General features: G+C 43.4%; 1 protein-coding gene across 1 annotated transcript in view; it reads left to right on the top strand.

Annotated features, from left to right (window-relative positions):
• Positions 1-3,412, top strand: part of dicer1 (dicer 1, ribonuclease type III) — a 105,694-nt gene extending 102,282 nt beyond the window's left edge. Inside the window, 1 exon segment of the mRNA XM_052031054.1 lies at positions 112-3,412. Within this exon segment, the coding sequence (XP_051887014.1) occupies positions 112-277 (166 nt within the window). The 3' untranslated portion in view covers positions 278-3,412.
• The last annotated feature ends 17,636 nt before the right edge of the window (positions 3,413-21,048 follow it).

The raw sequence follows: 21,048 nt of genomic DNA, 5'->3' as shown, positions 1-21,048 counted from the left end.
TTTATGTTCATTCTGTACCAGGTAAAGTGTTGAATTTTTTTCCTTATTGTTCGACTAAAATGTCCCATTAAATGGGTTTATTTCTCATTATTACTTTGCTTTTTCTTAAAGCCCTGCAGAAAGGACATATGATGGCAAAGTCCGTGTCACCGTGGAGGTGGTTGGCAAAGGAAAATTCAAAGGAGTTGGTCGCAGTTACAGGATTGCTAAGTCTGCGGCAGCTCGGCGAGCACTAAGGAGCCTGAAGGCAAACCAGTCTCCATTGCAAAACAGCTGAGGATCCGTCCTCCCTACTCCCGCACCCCAGCCCAGCCCGCACCTCTTCAAAAGCTCACCTGGGGTCACAACAAAAATGAGACTGGTGGTTGAGAGTGAGCCAGTTATTCTATGAAGGTGTAAAGTGTTTTTACTACAGTAGTATAATTTAGGATTAATTGTAGAATATAGTAAGCTCTTGCGCGAACACAATCCTTCCCCTCCTCCTGCCCTTTTTGCTAGATTAATCACAAGAGTGCTTTATATTCATTTTGCAAGCATTTTAACAGTTGTCAGGTTTCCTTATGATGTTTACTTAATTTTTTTTAATAGCTTTTTGCTTGGTGTTTAGTGAGCCAGGAAGCTTATGCTGGGAAGTGATTAGTTATTAGATTGCACATTTTTAGTAATCTTGAAATTCTTGACCTGTGCACTAGTGCCAGTCCAGCCACGGTGTGTAAAACTGTCGTGTATGAGCTGGTAGGAGAGAGCAAGCGTGCCAGTATTGTCCTGTTTCCTTGTCATCCGTTCACGTTTTGAGGTGGCATTCCCAATCCTTGTTTTGCACTTAATTTAAATAGGAACAGGTTTCACTTAAAGCGACTGGCATTTACAGTAGCATTTGTTCAACTTAATGCCATATAATAAGTCTCTTGCATTTAATCAAAAGGGTTTTGCCTTAATTGAAAATAACCCCCACTTGTTTTGTTTTCTTGAACCTTTTGATACATTTCTATGGCTGATTTTACATTCCCATTTAATATACGTTATATGATAATGAACTACAGCCCTTGACTGACCTCCATTGGAGTTATGGTTGTGTAACTTATTGCAGAGCTAGAGGTAGCTGCACATATATTTTAATACAGATAAAATGGTTTCAGATACTTAGATTTGAGGTGTTGACAATTTTCTTTTTCATGCAAGTAGCTAAATTTACACTATTTGGTCTTTAGGGAAAGTGCATTGTGCTGATGATGTGAGTGCGGTGCTTCCAAACACAAAGAACATCGAGTTGGTGCTGCAGTACGGAAACTGTTGCTCTAATGAGAGTGATTTTAGACATATCATTCATAAAATATGCTGCAGATTTTTGTAAAAAAAAATTGGAAGGGTTATTTTATTAATGAGCACCTTTCCATTTATAAGAGGGGTGGGGTAAAATGCACACATGTACATACACATAGACACAAGTCCATGCAGCAAAGTACATGTATATATGTGCACACAGCACATGCGCACGCACAGACGCACACACAAACACACACATGCGTGCACACAGACACACACACATATACACAGATGCTTGCATATGCATGGGCAGAGAACAAGCACTCGTGTGGATCAGCACATGCACATTCATGCACATGACTATCCTCGGTGTTTGTCCATAGCACCTCACAGTTGACTTTTACACCAAAGCTGTGTGTTTGTGAAGAAACCACATTCATGTTGCATCATTTTGTTTTACAAAAAGTTAAAACACACATGGCACAGGCAAGGAACAGAAAATCCTGTGATAAAATATGATCACATTTAATCAGTCTTCAGCGTACAAGCTTTTAAAGAGAGGATGCATCCTACTTGGCTCAGCTCAAAGTAGTGGTTATGTTTTCAGTAGAAACCAATTAGGCGTTCTTCCCTTTGAATACCTCAGTTCTTATTTGCATGCGTTTTTGATTTCTCGTTATTTTTGGTGCTATGTTTTTATATTATGCTTGAAATGTTTAAATAATTGTTTTTGCACTGTAACTATAATACCTCTTTTAATTTACTTTTTTAAAAAAAAAATTACATTTGGGAACTTTGTCTCAATGCTCTCCAGAGAAATCCTCTCAAGTCCCCAGCAGTTGTTACCTACCTTTACCACCATGATCTGTTTCATATTTTGAGAGTTAGTCTTTTGCTTTTATTGGTCACATGAATCGGAGACATGAATTTGATACATGTTAAGGTGTTCAATTTTTACATCCCATCCTGTCGTGTTTTCCTTTCAATTGGAAAAGTAAAGCCTTTTAAATCTGTTAATTACTGAAGAAATGTGGCTACCTTTTTATTAATGTACAAGCTGAAAAATGAGTAATTGTTTTTAAAACTGCTGTCACATGTACGTAATTGATTGGCGTCGGCTCATTTTAATCTGCATCATGATCCAAAAAGCAGATTCCACACTGTTAACCCAATTATTTTTTTTTAGATATCCTCATCATGTGGGCATAGACCTGGGCAAGCACTCATTTCTGTATATCATACTTTCAAAGAGACTTTTTTTACCTAGAAATGTCACAAAGGATTTGACATCAAACAGAATGTCACCAATTTGGGATTATTTCCAGTATTAACAGTGCATCACACTTTTTAAAAGAATCAAGAGAAGCGTGGGCTATTTCTATCATTTATATTCACTTATGAAATCATATTTTTCCACTGTAACAACCTTCTGCATTTAAAGTCCTAATCAATGCTGCAATTTATTTCCTTGTCTTTGTCAAGACACAAAACACAGTTCTTTTTTCCCCCCGTTGCTGTTGTATACATGTAGCACGATTTGAGCATTGCACTTGGCACCATGCTTTACCTCATTTCAAACGAGAAATGTATATGCTAATATGCTTAATGAGAAAAGATTTGTTTGTTTTATTTTAGGTTTGGGCCTTGCTGCTGTAATAACTGCTAAGGTTTTATTTGTGAAAGGTGATGAACTTGCTATCTATTGTGTGCCTGCAGTCCCTCACTCACTGTACAACACATGACTTTAATGCACTCTAACCTCATTGCAACAGCGGGTCAGCAGCAGCGGTGGCAGAAATTTATTGTTTTGTTGGTTTTTGTACCAGAATGATAACTGTGACATTTAAGAAGAGAAAAAGTGCGTGTTTGCGAGGCGTTTGAGTATTGCGGGCGTTTGCTGTATTGTAAATAGTGTGATTTTTAAAGCACCTGCAGCAGAATGGGAATGAATACAAAATGTATTGGAACTAAATTAAGTGCATCATCACATACTGCAGCAGTCTTTAAGGGACATAGAATATATCTCATTCATACTGTAAACTTGCTGCAGAGGTTTGCATTCTGCACCTTATGGATCACAATTTTACCTTTTAATGGTTTCTTTTTGTAATTGTAGCTAAATATCAACAATAAAGTATGGTCTGGTTGGTCATTATTTTGAAGTCTAGAGGTTTCCTTGTATCAGAATTAAGTATGAAGTGAACTTTTGTGCTCAGAGAAAAGCTAAAGTAAGGCTATGCACGAGCCTGTTCCACTCCTGCCAGCACATTGTTTCACAGAATTTACAGCATAAAACAGAATATTTAGTGCCAAAGGACCATGTCATTACTTATGCTCCATACAAACCACCTTTCCATCCTCCTCTAATCTTATCAGCATATCCTACTACTTTCTCTCATGTATACTTGGCTAGTTTTTCAGTCAGAATGTGGAACTCGCTACTGAAATTTCTCCTAAGCTATTGGATTTATTGGTGAAGTTATTCAGTTCACTCCTTGTCTGATCTTTCCCTTTGAATGGAAATGTAACTTGTTTATCCTATCAAACATTTCTGTAATCTTTAAGTTATCTAATACTTCTGCTCTGGTGAAAAGAGCACACGTCCTTGTTCAATCTTTACATAGTTTACCTCCCTTAAAAATCTCTCGTTGTTATAGTGCTTCTCTATATATACAATATGGGAGCAGAACCATTCTTAGTGTCCCTAAATGTGGAGTGTGAATTTTAAGAAGAGAGCTACAGGTCAAACTGGGTGACGTACTGCACACCAATCATCTGGTGGAAATGAGGTATTGGACGTTGTACAGCTGTATGCTACCTTATTTAAAGCAGGCAAGGATTGGTGAGCAGAATCCAGTGACGCATTTGAAAATATGTGAAACGCCTACTAGGGAGTAGCAATGCAAAGTGACGTTTCTTATGTCTTGTAACCGTGACAATGAAGCATAGTTTGGATGAGCTGAGACTTTACTCATTTCCAGCCTTGATAACTGGGAGCCAGAGAAGAGAATAATGTAGATTACCAGTTGTAAACAGCCCCAACTCAGATAACAAAAAGACTTGCTTTCTCATGATCTAATAGCAGAAGAGAAATGTTGATTTCAAGTCGGTCATCAAACCCCTTCAATTCTACATTTGCCTTCAGTGTTTAGTCTTGCTAGTTATCTGTCAGGTACTGAACATGTTTATGCTTTGTTAATCACGTAGGTGGCTAGGGAATGCCTAACATTTCTGCTGCCAAATTCCAATAAAGGTGAATACTGAAAAGAATGCTGATTATTTTTCTTGTTAGTCCATAATAAACAGGAGACTGGGATCTCAAAGTTTGAGAATAATCAGGATATGGTTCTTCAGTGATCTCTTTTGGCACGTCCTCTGAGTTTAAGGAATCTGTTGTTTTGTCTCTATAAAGAAAGGTTTTGATGTGATGTTGTGCTTATACTTCACAAGCACAGCATGCCTGTCAAAGGAAGAACAGCTTTCCAGTTGAGCTGCCTTTTCATTTCTTTGGCATACGAGTTTTGCTGGCAAGAGCAACATTTATCGTCTGGCTTTAATTGCTCTTGGAAAGATGGTGGTGAGCCTCCTTCAGAGCTACTGCAGTGTTGTCAGGCTTGCAAGATGCTGTTAAAATAATTCAGGTAACTGCAGTGCATTTAGTAGGTGGCGCATTATTGCCGTCACAGAGCACTGGAGGTGAGTAGGGTACTATTCAAGTGGGGTGGTTTCGAGCTGTTTGTGTTGGAACTGCACTCATCTCAGGCAACGCACTCCTTTCGCTTGCAGATATAAAAACTTTGGGTTGCTGTTGTGAGTCATTTGCTGCAAGATATCAAGCCTCACCTGCTCTTGTAGCATGGTTTGTACGTGGCTGGTCCAATTGTGTTTCTGGTTAATGGTGAACCCCAGGATGTTCATAGGGAGGGACTTGGAAATGGCAATGTCATTGAATTGCTTTTCCTCTGATTGTTGAGCCGAGGCAGCTATGAAGAGCTGGAAATCAGCTGAAGTTAATGCTCCAAAATATTAGAGGCCAACATTGCTAAAGAAGTCTACTCAAAGATGGAATATCTTGTTATGAGGCATATCTGTGAATGGTCACACTTCTGGGATGAATACCTGAAAATGATAGTTAGCTGGGTGATAGGTATAGGATCTGTTATTAATAGGACATGTATACTGTACCTGGTTTGAGGTACCATGAACCCAATGATTGACCATTGATTAACAGAGAAATCAGCTGAGTGAGCCCATGCGTGAGAGACCTACATCCTGACCCTTTTAGAAACCGTTTCTGATGCTGAGTGAGCAGATCTTTCCCAGGTAATATCTGGTAATGCCATAGGTTTGTTTAAAAGTTGCCTTAATTTGTTCAGTGCATGCATTCTGTTCTGAAGTATCTGCATATATCTTCATGTGCATGCTCAATATCCTCACATTTTCTTTCAGTGGGCCAACATACTTAAGGTAGATTTTCATCTTCATCAACTGGATGTTACAGAAAGAACCATTGGACAATTGGGATCATTTGCTTGAAATTTGCCATCGAAATTACTCAATTTCTGCAAGATATCAAGCCTCAACTGCTCTTGTAGCATGGTTTGTATGTGGCTGGTCCAACTGTGTTTCTGGTTAATGGTGAACCCCAGGATGTTCATAGAGAGGGACTTGGAAATGGCAATGTCATTGAATTTCTTTTCCTCTGTTGAGCCAAGACCGCTATGAAGATCTGGAAATCAGCTGAAGTTAATGCTCCAAAATATTAACAGAGGCCAACATTGCTAAATAGCCATTAAAAATTGAAAATCTTTTATTCTGACTCACTATTTTAAGGAATGTACAGTAAATGCAGGTGGGGAGCAGTTATGAGTGCACTCTTCCCACAGTTATTGTTAAGGTCAGCCAGTTCCATCGTGGAGAGGCACATCCAGTTAGTTCACTGGGACCTCTGGCCCAGGGAACTTTGTGTTTATTTCACATTTTGGATCAAATAGGTTGACATTCCTAAGTTACCAAGTCTGTTTCCTTCCTGCTAAGTTAGGCAGGTCTTCACCAAAAAAATCAAATTGCTGAAGGGTCAGGAAGCATCTGTGGAAGGAAATGGTTGATATTTCTGGTCGAAACCTTTCACCTCGGTCTTGAGTTCCACCAACCTCTAAACTGGCAAGACTAGTTTTATCACCACTTAGTACTTAATGATTTCTTGAATTTCTCTGCTCCTTTAATCTTGCATACTTCAATAACCTGAGCTTTCTACCAGCTGTCAGATACTTGATCTACCTCAGTTCTTGTTTGTGTCCTGCATTGTGGATCTTGCAGCACCATTCAAAGAGAAATAGGAGGTTAACATACCCTCAACCACCATCACGGAAAGCTCATCTAGTTACTTTTGGATTTTTGATTTGTAAAAATAAATTGTTCAACTGTCTAACATGTTACTAAACATTAATCCAGTGAGATTATTGTGTAAAACAAGTTGAGCTGCTTACTATCCTGGTTAATGTAAGAACTTGATAGTACCAGACAGATGGTGAATTTTTTTGTGTGTTAGCCAGACCATGGTTATTTTCTTTGGAACAGAGGAGAAATTTTAATTGGTGACATGATAACTACAGAATAGAAAGGGTCAAAAATCAGAGGCGTGCATTGAAGTAATTGGTAGGAGGATTCAGGAGAGACGAAGAAAAGTTTCACTCGGCATGGTAGGGATCTGGAACACTGAAGAGTGGTGGAGGCAGAATGTGTGTACTTGAAAGGCTAAAGCACAAGTGCTGGCAGGTAGTACTAGGCTGGCAGTTGTTTCTTGACTGGCACAGACATGATGGGCTAAATAGTAGCCTCCTGTGCTGCAAACACTGTTGGAAGTCATGCTAAAGTCATAAGACACTGAATCAGTCTGGGGCTAGAATATTCAGTTCTAGTCACATCCTCGCATCAGAGGGGGTCCAGGGAAGATTTATAGGCATGGTTCCTGGGATGAGGGACCACAGTTATTAGGACAATTTAGAGAGGCTGGGGGTGTTTTCACTGACGAGAAGGTGAGGGGAGATTTGATACAAGTGAGAGGTCTGGACAGAGTTTACAGTGGCTGGTGAAGGGGTAGAGGACTAGAGGTCACAGATTGGTATTGGTTTATTGGTATTAGTTTATTATTGTTACTTGTACTGAGGTACAGTGAAAAACTTGTCTTGCATACTGATTGTAAAGGTCAATTCATTACACGGTGCAGTTACATTGAGTTAGTACAGAGTGCATTGATGTAGTACAGGTAAGAACAATAACAGTACAGAGTAAAGTGTCACAGCTACAGAGAAAGTGCAGTGCAATAAGGTGCAAGGTCACAACAAGGTAGATCATGAGGTCAGAGTCCATCTCATTGTATAAGGGAACCGTTCAATAGTCTTATCACAGTGAGGTAGAAGCTGTCCTTAAGTCTGGTGGTACGTGCCCTCAGGCTCCTGTATCTTCTACCTGATGGAAGAGAAGAGAGAATGAACCGGGTGGGTGGGGTCTTTGATTATGCCGGCTGTTTCACCGAGATAGCGAGAGGTAAAGACAGAGTCCAAGGAGGGGAGGCTGATAAAATGGGAAGAAAATTAATGAGAGAAAAATGTTTGATGCAGTGTGGTTGGAATCTGGAATGCACTATCTACAGTTGGGGTGAACACGGTTCTATTATGGCCTTCAGGAGGGAATCAGATATATATTGAAAAATTTGCAAAGCTACAGAGAAGGGGCTGAAGTGATGGAGCTAGTGATTTTCTCTGTTAAAAGGTCAGCATAGACATGATAGGCTGCATGGCCGCCTTTGCTGTAACCATCCTCCGAGTATTATGAGGGGCTTAGGAAAGGGGAATAGAAAGGATCCATTTCCCTTGGAGAAATCAAAAGCCACTGGGTATAGATTTAAAGTACCTGATAGAAGTCAGAAGAAATGTCACCCGTAGAGTAGTGGGGTTTGGAACCCATTCCTAGATCATGTCTTGGAGGCAGAAAGTCTCATAACATCTAAAAAGTACCAGGACGGACATTTAAGAGACTCTTAGATAACCACATGAATGATAGAGAAATGGAGGGCTATGTGGGAGGGAGGGGTTAGATAGGTCTTAGAGCAGGATAAAATGTTGGCACAACAGTGTGGGCTGAAGGGCCTGTACTGTGCTGTTATATGATGAGCACTCAGATTAACAGGTGGCAAACTGGAGCCAAGAAATAGGGTTAGTTCCAAAAACTATGGCCAGCATGTAAACAATGGGTTGAAAAGACATTTGAGCTCTAAGTTTTTCTATAATTCCATGCATACAAATTGTGTTAAGATGTTTGAGAAATTGTGATGATGTGCAAAATATTTTAATGAAGAAAAAAGCTGTGATTCATTTACAAAAAGATCAACATCTGAGAGAAGGATAATAGCTTTGTTTTAAAAAGCAAATGTCTTGACTGAAGTTCATGTGTTTGCCTCAGATGACAAGACCCAAGGTAAAGCTGAGGTTGGATTAGAGGCAACACATGCCAATAAAGAGCCACCATCTTGTTTGGAGTTAAGTCAATGATAGAAAAGCTCTAATTGGCAATTGGTTTATTATTGTCACATGTACCGAGATACAGTGGAAAAACTTTGTTTTGCATGCCATCACAAAGGAAAGAGCAATAACAAAATGCAGAATATAGTATTAGAGAGAAAGTGCTACAGGACTTGAGGGACAGTTAAAGAGGGAGGTTGGACAGGCTAGGACTTTATTCCTTGAGAGCGTAGGAGACTGAGAGATGATCTTATAGAAGTGGATAAAATCATGGGCTTAGATCGGATGAATGCACTCAGTCTTTTTCCCAGTGCTGGGGAATCGAAACCAGAGGGCATAGGTTTAAGGTGAGCGGGGAAAGATTTAATATCAGCTTGAGAGGCAATTTATTTTTACGTAGAGGGTGGTATGTATGTGGAATAAGCTGCCAGAGGAAGTGGTTGAGGCAGGTACAATAACTTTTAAAAGACAATTGGACAGGTACATGGATTGGAAAGCTTTAGAAGGTTATGGGCCAAACACAGGCAAATGGCACATTTGGATGGGGCATCTTGGTCAGCATGGACCAGTTGGGCTGAAGGGCCTGTTTCCATGCTGTATAACTCTATGACTCGATGCAGTGCAGTAGACAATAAGGTGTAAGGGCCATGATGTGGTAGTTTGTGAGGTGAAGAGTTTATACAAAAAAAAACATTCAAGAGTCTTATAACAGTGGGATAGAATTTTAAATTTAAATTTTAAATTTTTTTAAATTTTTATTTACAGCGTGGTAACAGGTCCTTCCGGCCCAACGAGTCTGCGCCGCCCATTTTAAACCCAAATTAACCTACCCATACATCTTTGCAATGTGGGAGGAAACCGGAGCACCCAGACGAAACCCACGCAGACACGGGAGAATGTACAAACTCCTTACAGACAGCGACGGGAATCGAATCCCGATTGGTGGCGCTGTAATAGCGTCGCGCTAACCGCTACGCTACCGTACCTGAGCCTGGTGCATGTTTTCAAGCTTTTGTATCTTCTGCCCGATGGGAAGGGGTAGAAGAGAGGATGTCCAGGGTGGCTAGGGTATTTGAATATGTTGGCTGCTTTCCCAAGGCAGCAGGAGGTGTCGACAGAGTCCATGGAGGGGAGAATGGTTTTTGTGATGGACTAAGCTGTGTCAACAATTCTCTGCGATTTCTTGTGGTCTTGGACAGAGCAGTTGCCATACCAAGCTATGCCTATCATGGCAGGTGTTGGCCTGTTCAGAGTAAAAAAAAAAGTTGGTCCCACCCTTCGAGTCCTCTCCTGTATTTCAGGTTTTTTTTTTCTCTCTTTCAGATCTATAACCAATTCTTCTTTGAAAGCCGCTCATTTTGCATGAGTCAATTGAAACTGAAGTTGAAGGCGGTGGGTGAAAATCCTGAACACCAGCATTAAAACTGGTGAGGCTTTAACTTGTACCTCTCTCCTGTTCCCCCTCCTACCCCTCACTTATTCAACACCCACCTCCCAACCCTCCAGTACCAACTACATCTGTTCATCCACTTGTGGAGTGGTTGAATGTCAAGCACAGTAGTGTCTAGGGCACGCTCCTTGAAACTTGGACTGCCATTGTTTTTAATGGCATGTAGTTATGTGTCTTGGACTCTTGTCAAAACTATTATAGCCGTGACTCCTGTAGACAAAGCCAACATTCAGACAGTAACACAGCTCGGTCAGCAAATCCTATGTGAAGACAGGACTTTGAATCTTCTGACGTGTCAATGTTTTCCAACTCCCTGCTGGAGGAGGTTATGGGGGGAGGACGTCCTTCGAAAGGCTGCTGATCAGTTACAGAATGAGCTAAGAATTTTGGCAGACTTGGCTTTTTTCCCTGTTTGAACGATGCCACTTTATTAAAAGCATCAGAATCAGATTTATTATCACTGACATATGACGTGAAATTTGTTGTTTTGCGGCAGCAGTACAACGCAAAGACACAATTACTATCAATTACAAAATAAATAGTGCAAAGAATGGAATAACGAGGTAGTATTCATGGGCTGTTCAGAAACCTGATGACAGAGGGGATGCAGCTGTTCCTGCATCGTTGACTGTGGGTCTTCAAGCTCCTGTACCACCTCCCCTATAGTAGTAACGAGAAGTGAGCATGTCCCGGAGGGTCCTTCATGATGGATGCCACCTTCTTGAGGCACCACCTCTTGAAGATGTCCTCAAATGTGGGGAGGGTTGCACCCGTGATGGAGCTGGCTGAGTCCACAACCCTCTGCAGCCTCTTGCGATCCTGTGCATTGGAGCCTCCACGCCAGGCGGTGATACAACCAGTCAGAATGCTCTCCACTGTACATCTATAGAAATTTTCAAGAGTCTTTGGTGACGTACCAAATCTCCTCAAGCTCCTGACGAAGTTAGAGCCACTGGCATGCCTTCTTCGTGATTACATCAACGTGTTGGGCCCAGGAACTTGAAGCTGCTCACCCTTTCCATCATCTTGGGCATTGTTTTCTTTAACCTGGAGTCATTGTAAAGAGCTGTGGGTGAATTATTCACCAGCTCCTGTCCTCCTTCCCCATACCCAATCGTAGAATTGCCCCTCTCCCCTAATGGAAGGTCTTAAAAAAAATCAGCCAAGGATTAAGTTCAAGTTTATTGTCTTAGGCATACATTAGAGTATAAATGCCATGAAAATTAGCTTTTGGCAGCAGCAGCACTGTACATTACAAAGAGGATAAACGTAAGTTAACATAAATTATTCCCCTTCATTGTCATTAACTATTAGGGACATTTAAGAGACTCTTAGACACATGAATGATAGAGAAATAGGGGGCTATGTGGGAGGGAAGGTTTAGATAGATATTAGAGCAGGATAAAATGTCGGCACAGCATCATGGGCTGAAGGTCCTGTACTGTGCTGTAGTGTTCTATGTTCTATCAGCTATAAGTGAAAGTTTGGTGTGGGATTAACATTGGGCACTCCAACAGTACAAACAACTGAGTCAAACGTATTCTAACCAGGCTACGGTGGTGGTGTAGTGATTAAGTTACTGGCCTGGACAAACATTCCACAGAAACGAGTTCAAATCTCACCATGGCAGTTCTTGAATTTACTGGACACCGCACTATCGGAAGAACGGGATTGCACTGGAGAGGATGTGGAGATTCACCGGGAACACGATGAACAGATGCTGGAATCTGGAGCAAAACACAAACTGCCAGAGGAACTCAGCAGGTCAGGTAGCATCTGTGGAGGCAGAGGGATGGTTGGCATTCTGGGTTGAGACCCTGCATAAGGACCAATTCCACCTGGATTTTGCCTGGATTGGAGCATTTCAATTATAAGGAGAGACTGGATAGGCTGGGTTTTATCCCTGGAGTGAAGGAGGCTGAGGGGTGACCTGGTAGAGATGCTCAAAATTATACAAGAGTAAATCGGTTTATTATTGTCACATGTACCGAGGTACAGTGAAAAACTTAGTTTTGCATGCCGCCCATACAGATCATTTCATGACAACAGTGCATCGAGGTAAAAGGGAAAACTAACAGACTAAAGTGTTGCAGTTACGGAGAAAGTTCAGAGAAAGAGAGGATTGTAAGAATCTTTTTCCCATGGCGGGGGGCTGTCCAAAACAAGGACATAGATTCAAGGTGAGAGGTAGGAGATTTTAGAGGACAGAGGGGGGATCTTTTTCCACACTGTTTAAATCTGGAATGCACTGCCAGTGGAGATGGTGGAGGCAGAGACTAACAATGTTTAACAGGCATCTAGACAAGTACCTGAATTGCCAAGGTATAGAAGGCTATGGATCTAATGCCAGGTAAGGGAGCAATCACTTTATTGGGAGTATTCTATAGGCTGCCAAATAGCCACCGGGACTCTGAGGAGCAGATAAGGAGGCAGATTTTGGAAAGGTGCAAAATTAACAGGGTTGTTGTCACGGGTGACTTCAACTTCCCTAATATTGATTGGCACCTCCTTAGTGCAAAAAATTTAGATGGGGCAGAATTTGTTAGGTGTGTCCAGGAAGAATTCCTGACACAGTATGCGGACAGGTCAACTAGAGGAGAGGCCATGCTGGATCTGATACTAGGCAATGAACCTGGTCACGTGACAGACCTCTCGGTGGGAGAGCATTTTGGTGATAGTGGACCACAACTCCCTGACCTTTACCATAGCCATAGACAAGGATAGGAGCAGACCTTATGAGAAAGTATTTAATTGGGGGAGGGCAAATTACGATGGTATTTGGCAGGAACTGGGGAGTGTAAATTGGGAACAGATGTTCTCAGGGAAATGCACAGCAGAAATGTGGAGGTTGTTTAGGGAACACTTGCATGGACTTCTGGATAGGTTTGTCCCACTGAGACAGGGAAAGGATGGCAGGGTGAAGGAACCATGGTTAGCAAGAGGGGTGGAAGAGGAAGAAGAAAGCTTATTTAAGGTTTAGAAGCAAAAATCCATCCAGGCTCTTGAGGGTTATAAGGTAGTCAGGAAGAAGCTTAAGAACAGACTTAAGAGAGCTAGAAGGGAACATGAGAAGGCCTTGGCAAGTAGGGTTAAGGAAAACCCTAAGGTGTATGTGAGGAACAAGAGGATGACTAGGGTAAGGGTAGGACTGCTCAGGGATAAGGGAGGAAAAATGTTTCTGGAGGTAGGGGAGGTCCTAAATGAATACTTTGCTTCAGTGTTCACCAAGGAGAGGGTCTTAGATGAAGGGGAGGTCAGTGTAGAACCGGCAAATGTGTTGGAGCATGTTGAGGTTAAGAAAGAAGCAGTGTTGGAGCTACTAAAAAAGATTAGGATAGATAAATCCCCAGGGTTGGATAGGATATACCCCAGGGTACTTTGGGAAGCAATGGAAGAGATTGCTGGAGCGTTAACAATGATCTTTGAGTCCTTCCTGGACACTGGAGTTGTACCAGAGGATTGGAGGATGGCAAATGTTGTTCCATTGTTCAAGAAAGGTAAAAGGGATCATCCTGGGAATTATAGACCAGTTGGTCTTACGTCATTGGTGGGCAAGCTATTGGAGAGGATACTTAGGGACAAGATTTATGAGCATTTGGAGATGCATAGTCTTATAAGGGATAGTCAACGTGGCTTTGTGAAGGGCAGCTCGTGCCTCACTAGCCTAATAGAGATTTTCAGATTGATGAAAGTAGAGCGGTGGATGTGGTATATATGGAATTTAGTAAGGCACTTGACAAGGTTTCCCATGGTAGGCTCATCCAGAAGGTCATGAGGTATGGGATCCATGGAAAATTGACTGAGTGGATTCAGAATTGGCTTGCCCAAAAAAGGCAGAGTGTGGTTGTTGAAGGGGAGTATTCGACCTGGAGGTCAGTGACTAGCGGTATTCCGCAGGGATCTGTTCTGGGACCCTGCTCTTTGTGATTTTTATAAATGACTTGGATGAAGAAGTGGAAGGGTGGGTTAGTAAGTTTGCAGATGACACAAATGTGGGTGGTGTAGTAGATGGTGCAGAAGGTTGTCGTAGGTTGCAACAGGATATTGACAGGATGCAGAGCTGGGCAGAGAAGTGGTAGATGGAGTTCATTCTGGAGAAGTGTGAAGTGATACACTTTGGAAGATCTAACTTGAAGGCACTGTACATGGCTAATGATAGGATTCTTAGCAGTGTGGAGAAACAGAGAGATCTTGGGGTTCTAGTACATTGATCGCTTAAAGTTGCCACGCAAGTTGATAGGGTGGTTAAAAAGGCGTATGGTGTGCTGGCCTTCATTAGCTGGGGGACTGAGTTCAAGAGCAGAGAGGTAAAGGTCGCAGCTCTGTAAGACCCTGGTTAGACCACGTCTGGAATATTGTGTTCAGTTCTGGTCGCCACACTATAGGAAAGGTGTGGAAGCTTTGGAGAGGGTACAGAGGAGATTTACAAGAATGCTGCCTGGATTGGAGAACACGTCTTATGAGGGGAGGCTGCGCAAGTTAGGGCTTTTCTCCTTGGAGAGACGGAGGATGAGAGGAGACTTGATAGAGGTGTATAAGATTATGAGAGGCATAGACAGAGTGGACAGCATCTTTTCCCCAGGGTGGTAGTAGCCAATACTAGAAGTCACCTGTTTAAGGTGCATGGAGGAAAGAGGTGTTTTTACACAGAGAATGGTGGGTGCCTGGAATGCACAACCTGGAGGGGGAAGGAGTGGTAGGGGCTGATATGATAGGGTCATTTAAGAGACTCTTAGATAGGCACATGGATGAAAGAAAAATAGAGGGCTTTGGGAGGTGAAGTAGAGAGGGGGATGGATGGAATGTGGATAAGGTTTATATTGGTCGGCACAACATTGTGGGCCGAAGGGCCCGTACTGTGCCGTACTGTTCTATATAGTGTAGATGGGTGCGGCAGGCAATGTGGGGCAAAGGGCCTGTTACCCTGCTGAACAACTCCAACTCAGTACAAGTGTACATGTGTACTGGAGGAAGTTGACGTGTTGCTGGGACTTGCAGTCATAGAGCACCTCATGCCATAAGCTACTGTACACCTAGTCGTTTGTTCTTAGTGCAAGTTGAATGAGAGAGAAAAACATTCACCCCTAATTGACTGTACTGAGAGTCAACCCCATTGCTGGGTCTGGAGTCACATATATGCCAGACTGGTTATGGACAGCAGACTTCCTTCCCTGAGGCACATTAGTTAGCCAGATGGGTCAGGTAGTTTCATAGTCAGTTAGAGTCACAGGCCCTTCGGCCCAACTTATCCATGCCGACCACGGTGCCCACAAAGCTAGTCCCATTTGCCTGCATTTGGCCCATATCCCTCTCAACCCCTCCTACCCATGTACTTATCCAAATGTCTTTTGAATGTCATTGTTATACCTACGTCAACCACTTTCTCTGGCAGCTCGTTCCACACATGCACCACTCTCTGCTTGAAGGAGTTGTCCCTCAGGTCCCTTTTTAAATCTTTCCCCTCCCACCTTAAACCTGTGCCCTTTAGTTTTTAGTTTCCCTTCCCTGGGAAAAAGACTGTGGGCGTTCACCTTATCTATGCCCCTCATGATTTTCTGATGCAAGCTTTTTGGGGGGAAAAAAGTCACTTGTTCAACTATTTGAATTTACATTTTCCAGCAATTGTGGTTCACCATGGTTCAAACTATTAGTTAAGATAAGATATCTTTATTACTCACATGTACATTGAAATACACAGTGAAATGCATCTTTTGCCTAGAGTGTTCTGGGGGCAGCCCGCAAGTGTCGCCACGCTTCCAGCACCAACATAGCATACCCACAACTTCCTAACCCATATGTCTTTGGAACGTGGGAGGAAACCGGAGCACCCTGAGGAAACCCACGCAGTCACAGGGAGAACATACAAACTCCTTACAGACAGCGGCCAGAATTGAACCCGGGTCACTGGTGCTGTAAAGCGTAATGCTAACCGTTACACTACCGTGCCTGCCAATGCTCACTCAATTGCTCATCCAAAGACAACTGCCATGTATGTTGACCATGAAACCAATTCTTTTTAAACGTTGTTGTCTTTAAGAACTAGACCAGTTCATTTGGAAGAGCAAACAGGATGTTGGTTTCACAAGCCAACTGAAAGGCAGTGTTTCTGCTGATGCAAGTCTCCCTTAGGTGCTGCACTGAGGTTCCAGCTAGATCATCTGCTGGGGCCCTGGAAGATTTGAACCATAACCTCCTGACTTGGAGGTGAGAATGCTGAGCTAGCACTGAGCAAAGAGTGAAACTTGGTGATGGAACTCGTGCTGTTTAAAAAGTGCGTCAGGCATTAACTGTTGTTTCTTAGTTCCCGAGACATTCTGGGATAAAGCGATTGTGTTTTAGTGAAGCAGCATTCTTGTCTGAAGGAAGCCTACATTGACTTCAGCCACTAGAGGGTATCTGAGAGCAACCTGAGTCACAGTGTCTCTGATCAGCCCTCCCTAGGTCAATACATCAGTCACGATGCAGGTTGTCAGACCAGCGTGCTGCCTTATGGCATAAGGAAGCACTGGTTCGAGGACTTGGGTGAAGGAAAGGACTAAACATCTGCACTCACACATGCTCAACACCCAGACATATTAACATAGAAGAGTACAGCACTGGACAGGCCATTCGGCCCACGATGTTGTGCTGACCTTGATGTCAATTTGTACTAAATACCCTCTTCGTTATCAATAAAACAGGCCAATCAATTGCAACATGCAATTATCAGTAAAAGCTGCAAGCATTAGAAAGTAGCGATGAAGCCTACTGCCCAGCTTTGTCCCATCCCTAGGAAGCTACCAGCCCACCTCTAACTTCCCTTTGCTGTCAGATTTCCTGTTATCCCCTCCTATATCTGAGACCACCTTGCCTTCTCCTGTGTTTCCATCCCGACCAAGCACTGAAATGGCACAAAACATCACAAATGTTCTGGCTCTGTCTATGAGCATGTGCCCTATGGGGTCGTGCAGCACGGAATCAGGCCCTTCGCCCCCTTGTCCGTGCCGACCGAAATTCCCATCTATTGCTAATCCCATTTTCCTGCATTTGGCCCATATCCCTCTACTCCTTTCCTATCCCAGTACCCGTCCAAATGCTTTTTAAATGCTGTGACTGCACCTGCCTAGATACCACTTCCTCTGGCAGCTTGTTCCATATTCCCACCACCTGTGTGGAAAAACTTGCCCCTCAGATCTCCTTCAAATATCTCCCCTTTCACCTCAAACCCATACCCTCTAGTTTTAGACTCCTCTGCCCTTGGAAAAGGACCATTATTATCTGCCTTATTATTCACCTCACAATTTTATAAACTATAAAGTCACCCCTCGGCCTCTTTATATCAGATTTCTTTATCAGTCACATGTACATCGAAACACACAGTGAAATGCATCTTTTTTTTTGCGTAGTGTTCTGGGGGCAGCCCTCAAGTGTCGCCACGCTTCTGGCACCAACATAGCATGCCCACAACTTCCTAACCTGTACGTCTTTGGAATGTGGGAGGAAACCGGAGCACCCGGAGGAAACCCACGCAGACACGGGGAGAACGTACAAACTCCTTACAGACAGCGGCAGGAATTGAACCCAGGTTGCTGGCGCTGTAATAGCGTTACGCTAACCGCTACACTACCGTGCCTGCCCATTGAGAATAAACCTGGCCTGTCCAATCTCTTCTTGTAACTGAAGCCTTCCATTCCAGGCAATGACCTGGAGAATCTCTTCTGCACTCTCTCTAGCACTTCTACATCCTTTCTGCAGCTGGGTGACCAGAACTGCACATAATATTCCAAGTGTGGCCTAACCAATGTGTTGTACAGCTACAACATGAGGTCCCAATTCTTATTATTAATACCCCTGCTTATGAAAACAAGCAAGCTAAATACCTTCTTCACTACCCTATTCCATGTGCCACTATTTTCAGGGAGCTATGAACTTGCACCCTAAGCTCCTCTGTGTATCAACACTTGTAAAGTTCCTGTCATTCACCGCATATATCTTGCCAATATTAGGCAACCCAAAATGCATTACCTCATACTTGTTCTCATGCTTCTCTTAGGGTGGCACAGCTGGTAGGGCTGCTGCCTCACAGAGACCTGGGTTCAATCCTGACCTCAGCCGCTGTCTGCCTGGAGTTTGCACGTTCTCCCTGTGACTGTGTGGGTTTCCTCTGGTTTTCTCTCACATCCCAAAGTCCCAGAGTTATACAGCACAGAAACAGACCCTTCGGCCCAACTTGTCCATGCTGACCAACCTGAGCTGGTCCCATTTCCCCGAAATTGGCCCGTAACCCTCTAAATCTTTCCTATCCATGTACCTGTCCAACTGTCTTTTAAACACTGTAATTGTACCTGCTACCACCTCCTCTGACAGCTCGTACATTGGTAAGTTAACTGCCTCCATTAAATTGCCCCCAGTGTGTAGGTGAGTATTGGAATCTGGGAGGAGTTGACGGGAATATGAGGAGAATAAACTGGGATTAATGTAGGATTAGTGTAAATGGGTGCTTGGTGGTCGGTGCAGAGTCAATGGGCCAAAGGATCTATTTCTCTGCCATATGGTCTGGCTCTCCATGGCCGTTGCACAGAGATTTTAGCATGCCTTCCCCATCACCCCCTCTGGTCCAGCTGAGTGAGACTCCACTTGCCTCTTGCCTCTTACCTCTTACCATACATCTCTGTTCAGTCATAACATCTCTTCCATCGTTACCTCTGGATCTCCCCAAGGATCCCCTGTGGCACCTCGACAAACCTCCACCCCCTGCCCAAATAGAACCTTCTGTTCCCCTTGGACGAGACCCCTTGTGCATCCCTAACCCTACCCCTGGTAACTACGCCTTCAGCCGCTGGGTCCCACACTCAGTAATTCCCTCTCTGAGCCTCCACTAGGGGCAGGTACGGTAGTGTAGCGGTTAGCATAATGCCTTTACAACGCCAGCGACCTGCGTTCAATTCTGGCCACTGTCTGTAAGGAGTTTGTACGTTCTCCCCGCGTCTGCGTGGGTTTCCTCCCAGATTCCAAAGACATACGGGTGAGGAAGTTGTGGGCATGCTATGTTGGCTCCAGAAGCGTGGCGATACTTGCGGGCTGCCCCCAGAACACTCTATGCAAGAGATGTATTTCACTGTGTGTTTCGATGTACGTGTGACTAATAAAGATATCTAATCTACCTTTAAGACTCTCTTTAAAATGTACTTTTGATTGTGTTTGGTCACAGCTGCAAACATCTCTGTGTTATGGCAAATCAAACCTCTGAAGTGGCTGGGGTAGTGTCCAAGCATTGGAAGCATTATGCAACTCTAATCTGTTGTTGACATTCTAACATCAGCAAAGGTTCTGCTTTCCAAGTTGTGGCATGCCCCCTCTGTACTTTCGTACACAGACCAGTTGTCCCTGATGCACAGCCTCACACCCCGGCTGCAAGGCGCCCTCGTGCAGAGATTATCTTGTGCCTTTCTATGTTGATAACATCAGCTGCAGCACAACTTGCGTTTGTACAACTCCCTTCACGTAGCAGAGCATCCCATTGGAAATATTGTGAAACAAAGCTTGACGCAGATCCATGCGAGGAGATGTTAGGCAGATGTTGGTTGTAAGGAAAATCTTAGTGGAAGAAAGGGATGCGGAGAGATTTAGGAAGGGATTTCTGAACGGTCCATGAACACTACCTCATTATTCCTCTTTTGCACTATTTATTTATTTATGTAACTTGTAATTTTTAGGTCTTGCGCTGTACTGTTGCCGCAAAACAAATTTCACGACATATGTCAGTGGTAATAAACCTGATTCAGATTCTGACATGCAAATAGGGAGCAGGAGAAGGCAGTTTGGCCCCTCAGGCCTGCTCAGCTGTTCAGTAAAATCGTGGCTCATGTGCTTGTAGCCTCAACTCTGCATTCCCTCTACCCACAGTAACCTTTAACCCTCTCGCCTATTGGGAATTTGTCCGCATTTGCCTAAAAGAATATCCAAAGTCTCTGCTTCCACTGCCCTTTGAGGAAGAGAGTTCCACCCTTCAATGGGTGACTTCAGGAAAGGGGGCGGTGTACATGCACCTGTCTACATCAACAGTGCTGAGGTCGAGAGGGTTGAGAGCTTCAAGTTCCTGGGAGTGAACATCACCAACAGCCTGTCCTGGTCAAATCACGTAGATGCCACGGCCAAGGAAGCTCACCAGCACCTCTACTTCCTCAAGAGGCTAAAGAAATTTGGTTTGTCCCCTTTGACTCATTAACTTTTACCGATGCACCATAGAAAGCATCCTGTCTGGATGTACGGCAACTGCTCTGCCCAGGACCGCAAGAAACTTCAGAGAGTTGTGGACAGCGCATCATGGACACCAGCCTCCCCTCGTTGTCTCGGTGAAGCAGCCAGCATAATCAAAGACCCCACCCACCCGGGACATTCTCTCTTCTCTCCTCTTCCATTGGATAGGAGATACAGGAGTCTGAGGGCACGTACCACCAGACTTAAGGACAGCTTCTACCCCGCTATGATAAGACTATTAAACGATTCCTTTATACAATGAGATGGACTCTGACCTCACGATCTACCTTGTTGTGACCTTGCACTTTATTGCACTGCACTTTCCATGTAGCTGTGACACTTTACTCTGTACTATTATTGTTTTTACCTGTACTACATCAATGCACTCTGTACTAACTCAATGTAACTGCACTGTGTAATGAATTGACCTGTACGATTGGTTTGTAAAACAAGTTTTTCACTGTACCTCGGTACGTGACAACAATGAACCAATACCAATACCTTATTTTTAAACAGTGACCCTTGGTACTAGACTCTACCACAAGTGGAAGCATCTTCATCACAAAGAGG

Source organism: Pristis pectinata, chromosome 1, assembly GCF_009764475.1.
Source record: "Pristis pectinata isolate sPriPec2 chromosome 1, sPriPec2.1.pri, whole genome shotgun sequence".
Lineage (NCBI taxonomy): Eukaryota > Metazoa > Chordata > Chondrichthyes > Rhinopristiformes > Pristidae > Pristis > Pristis pectinata.
The sequence above is the reverse complement of the archived record's forward strand: the minus strand, read 5'-3'. Positions and strand labels throughout refer to the sequence as shown.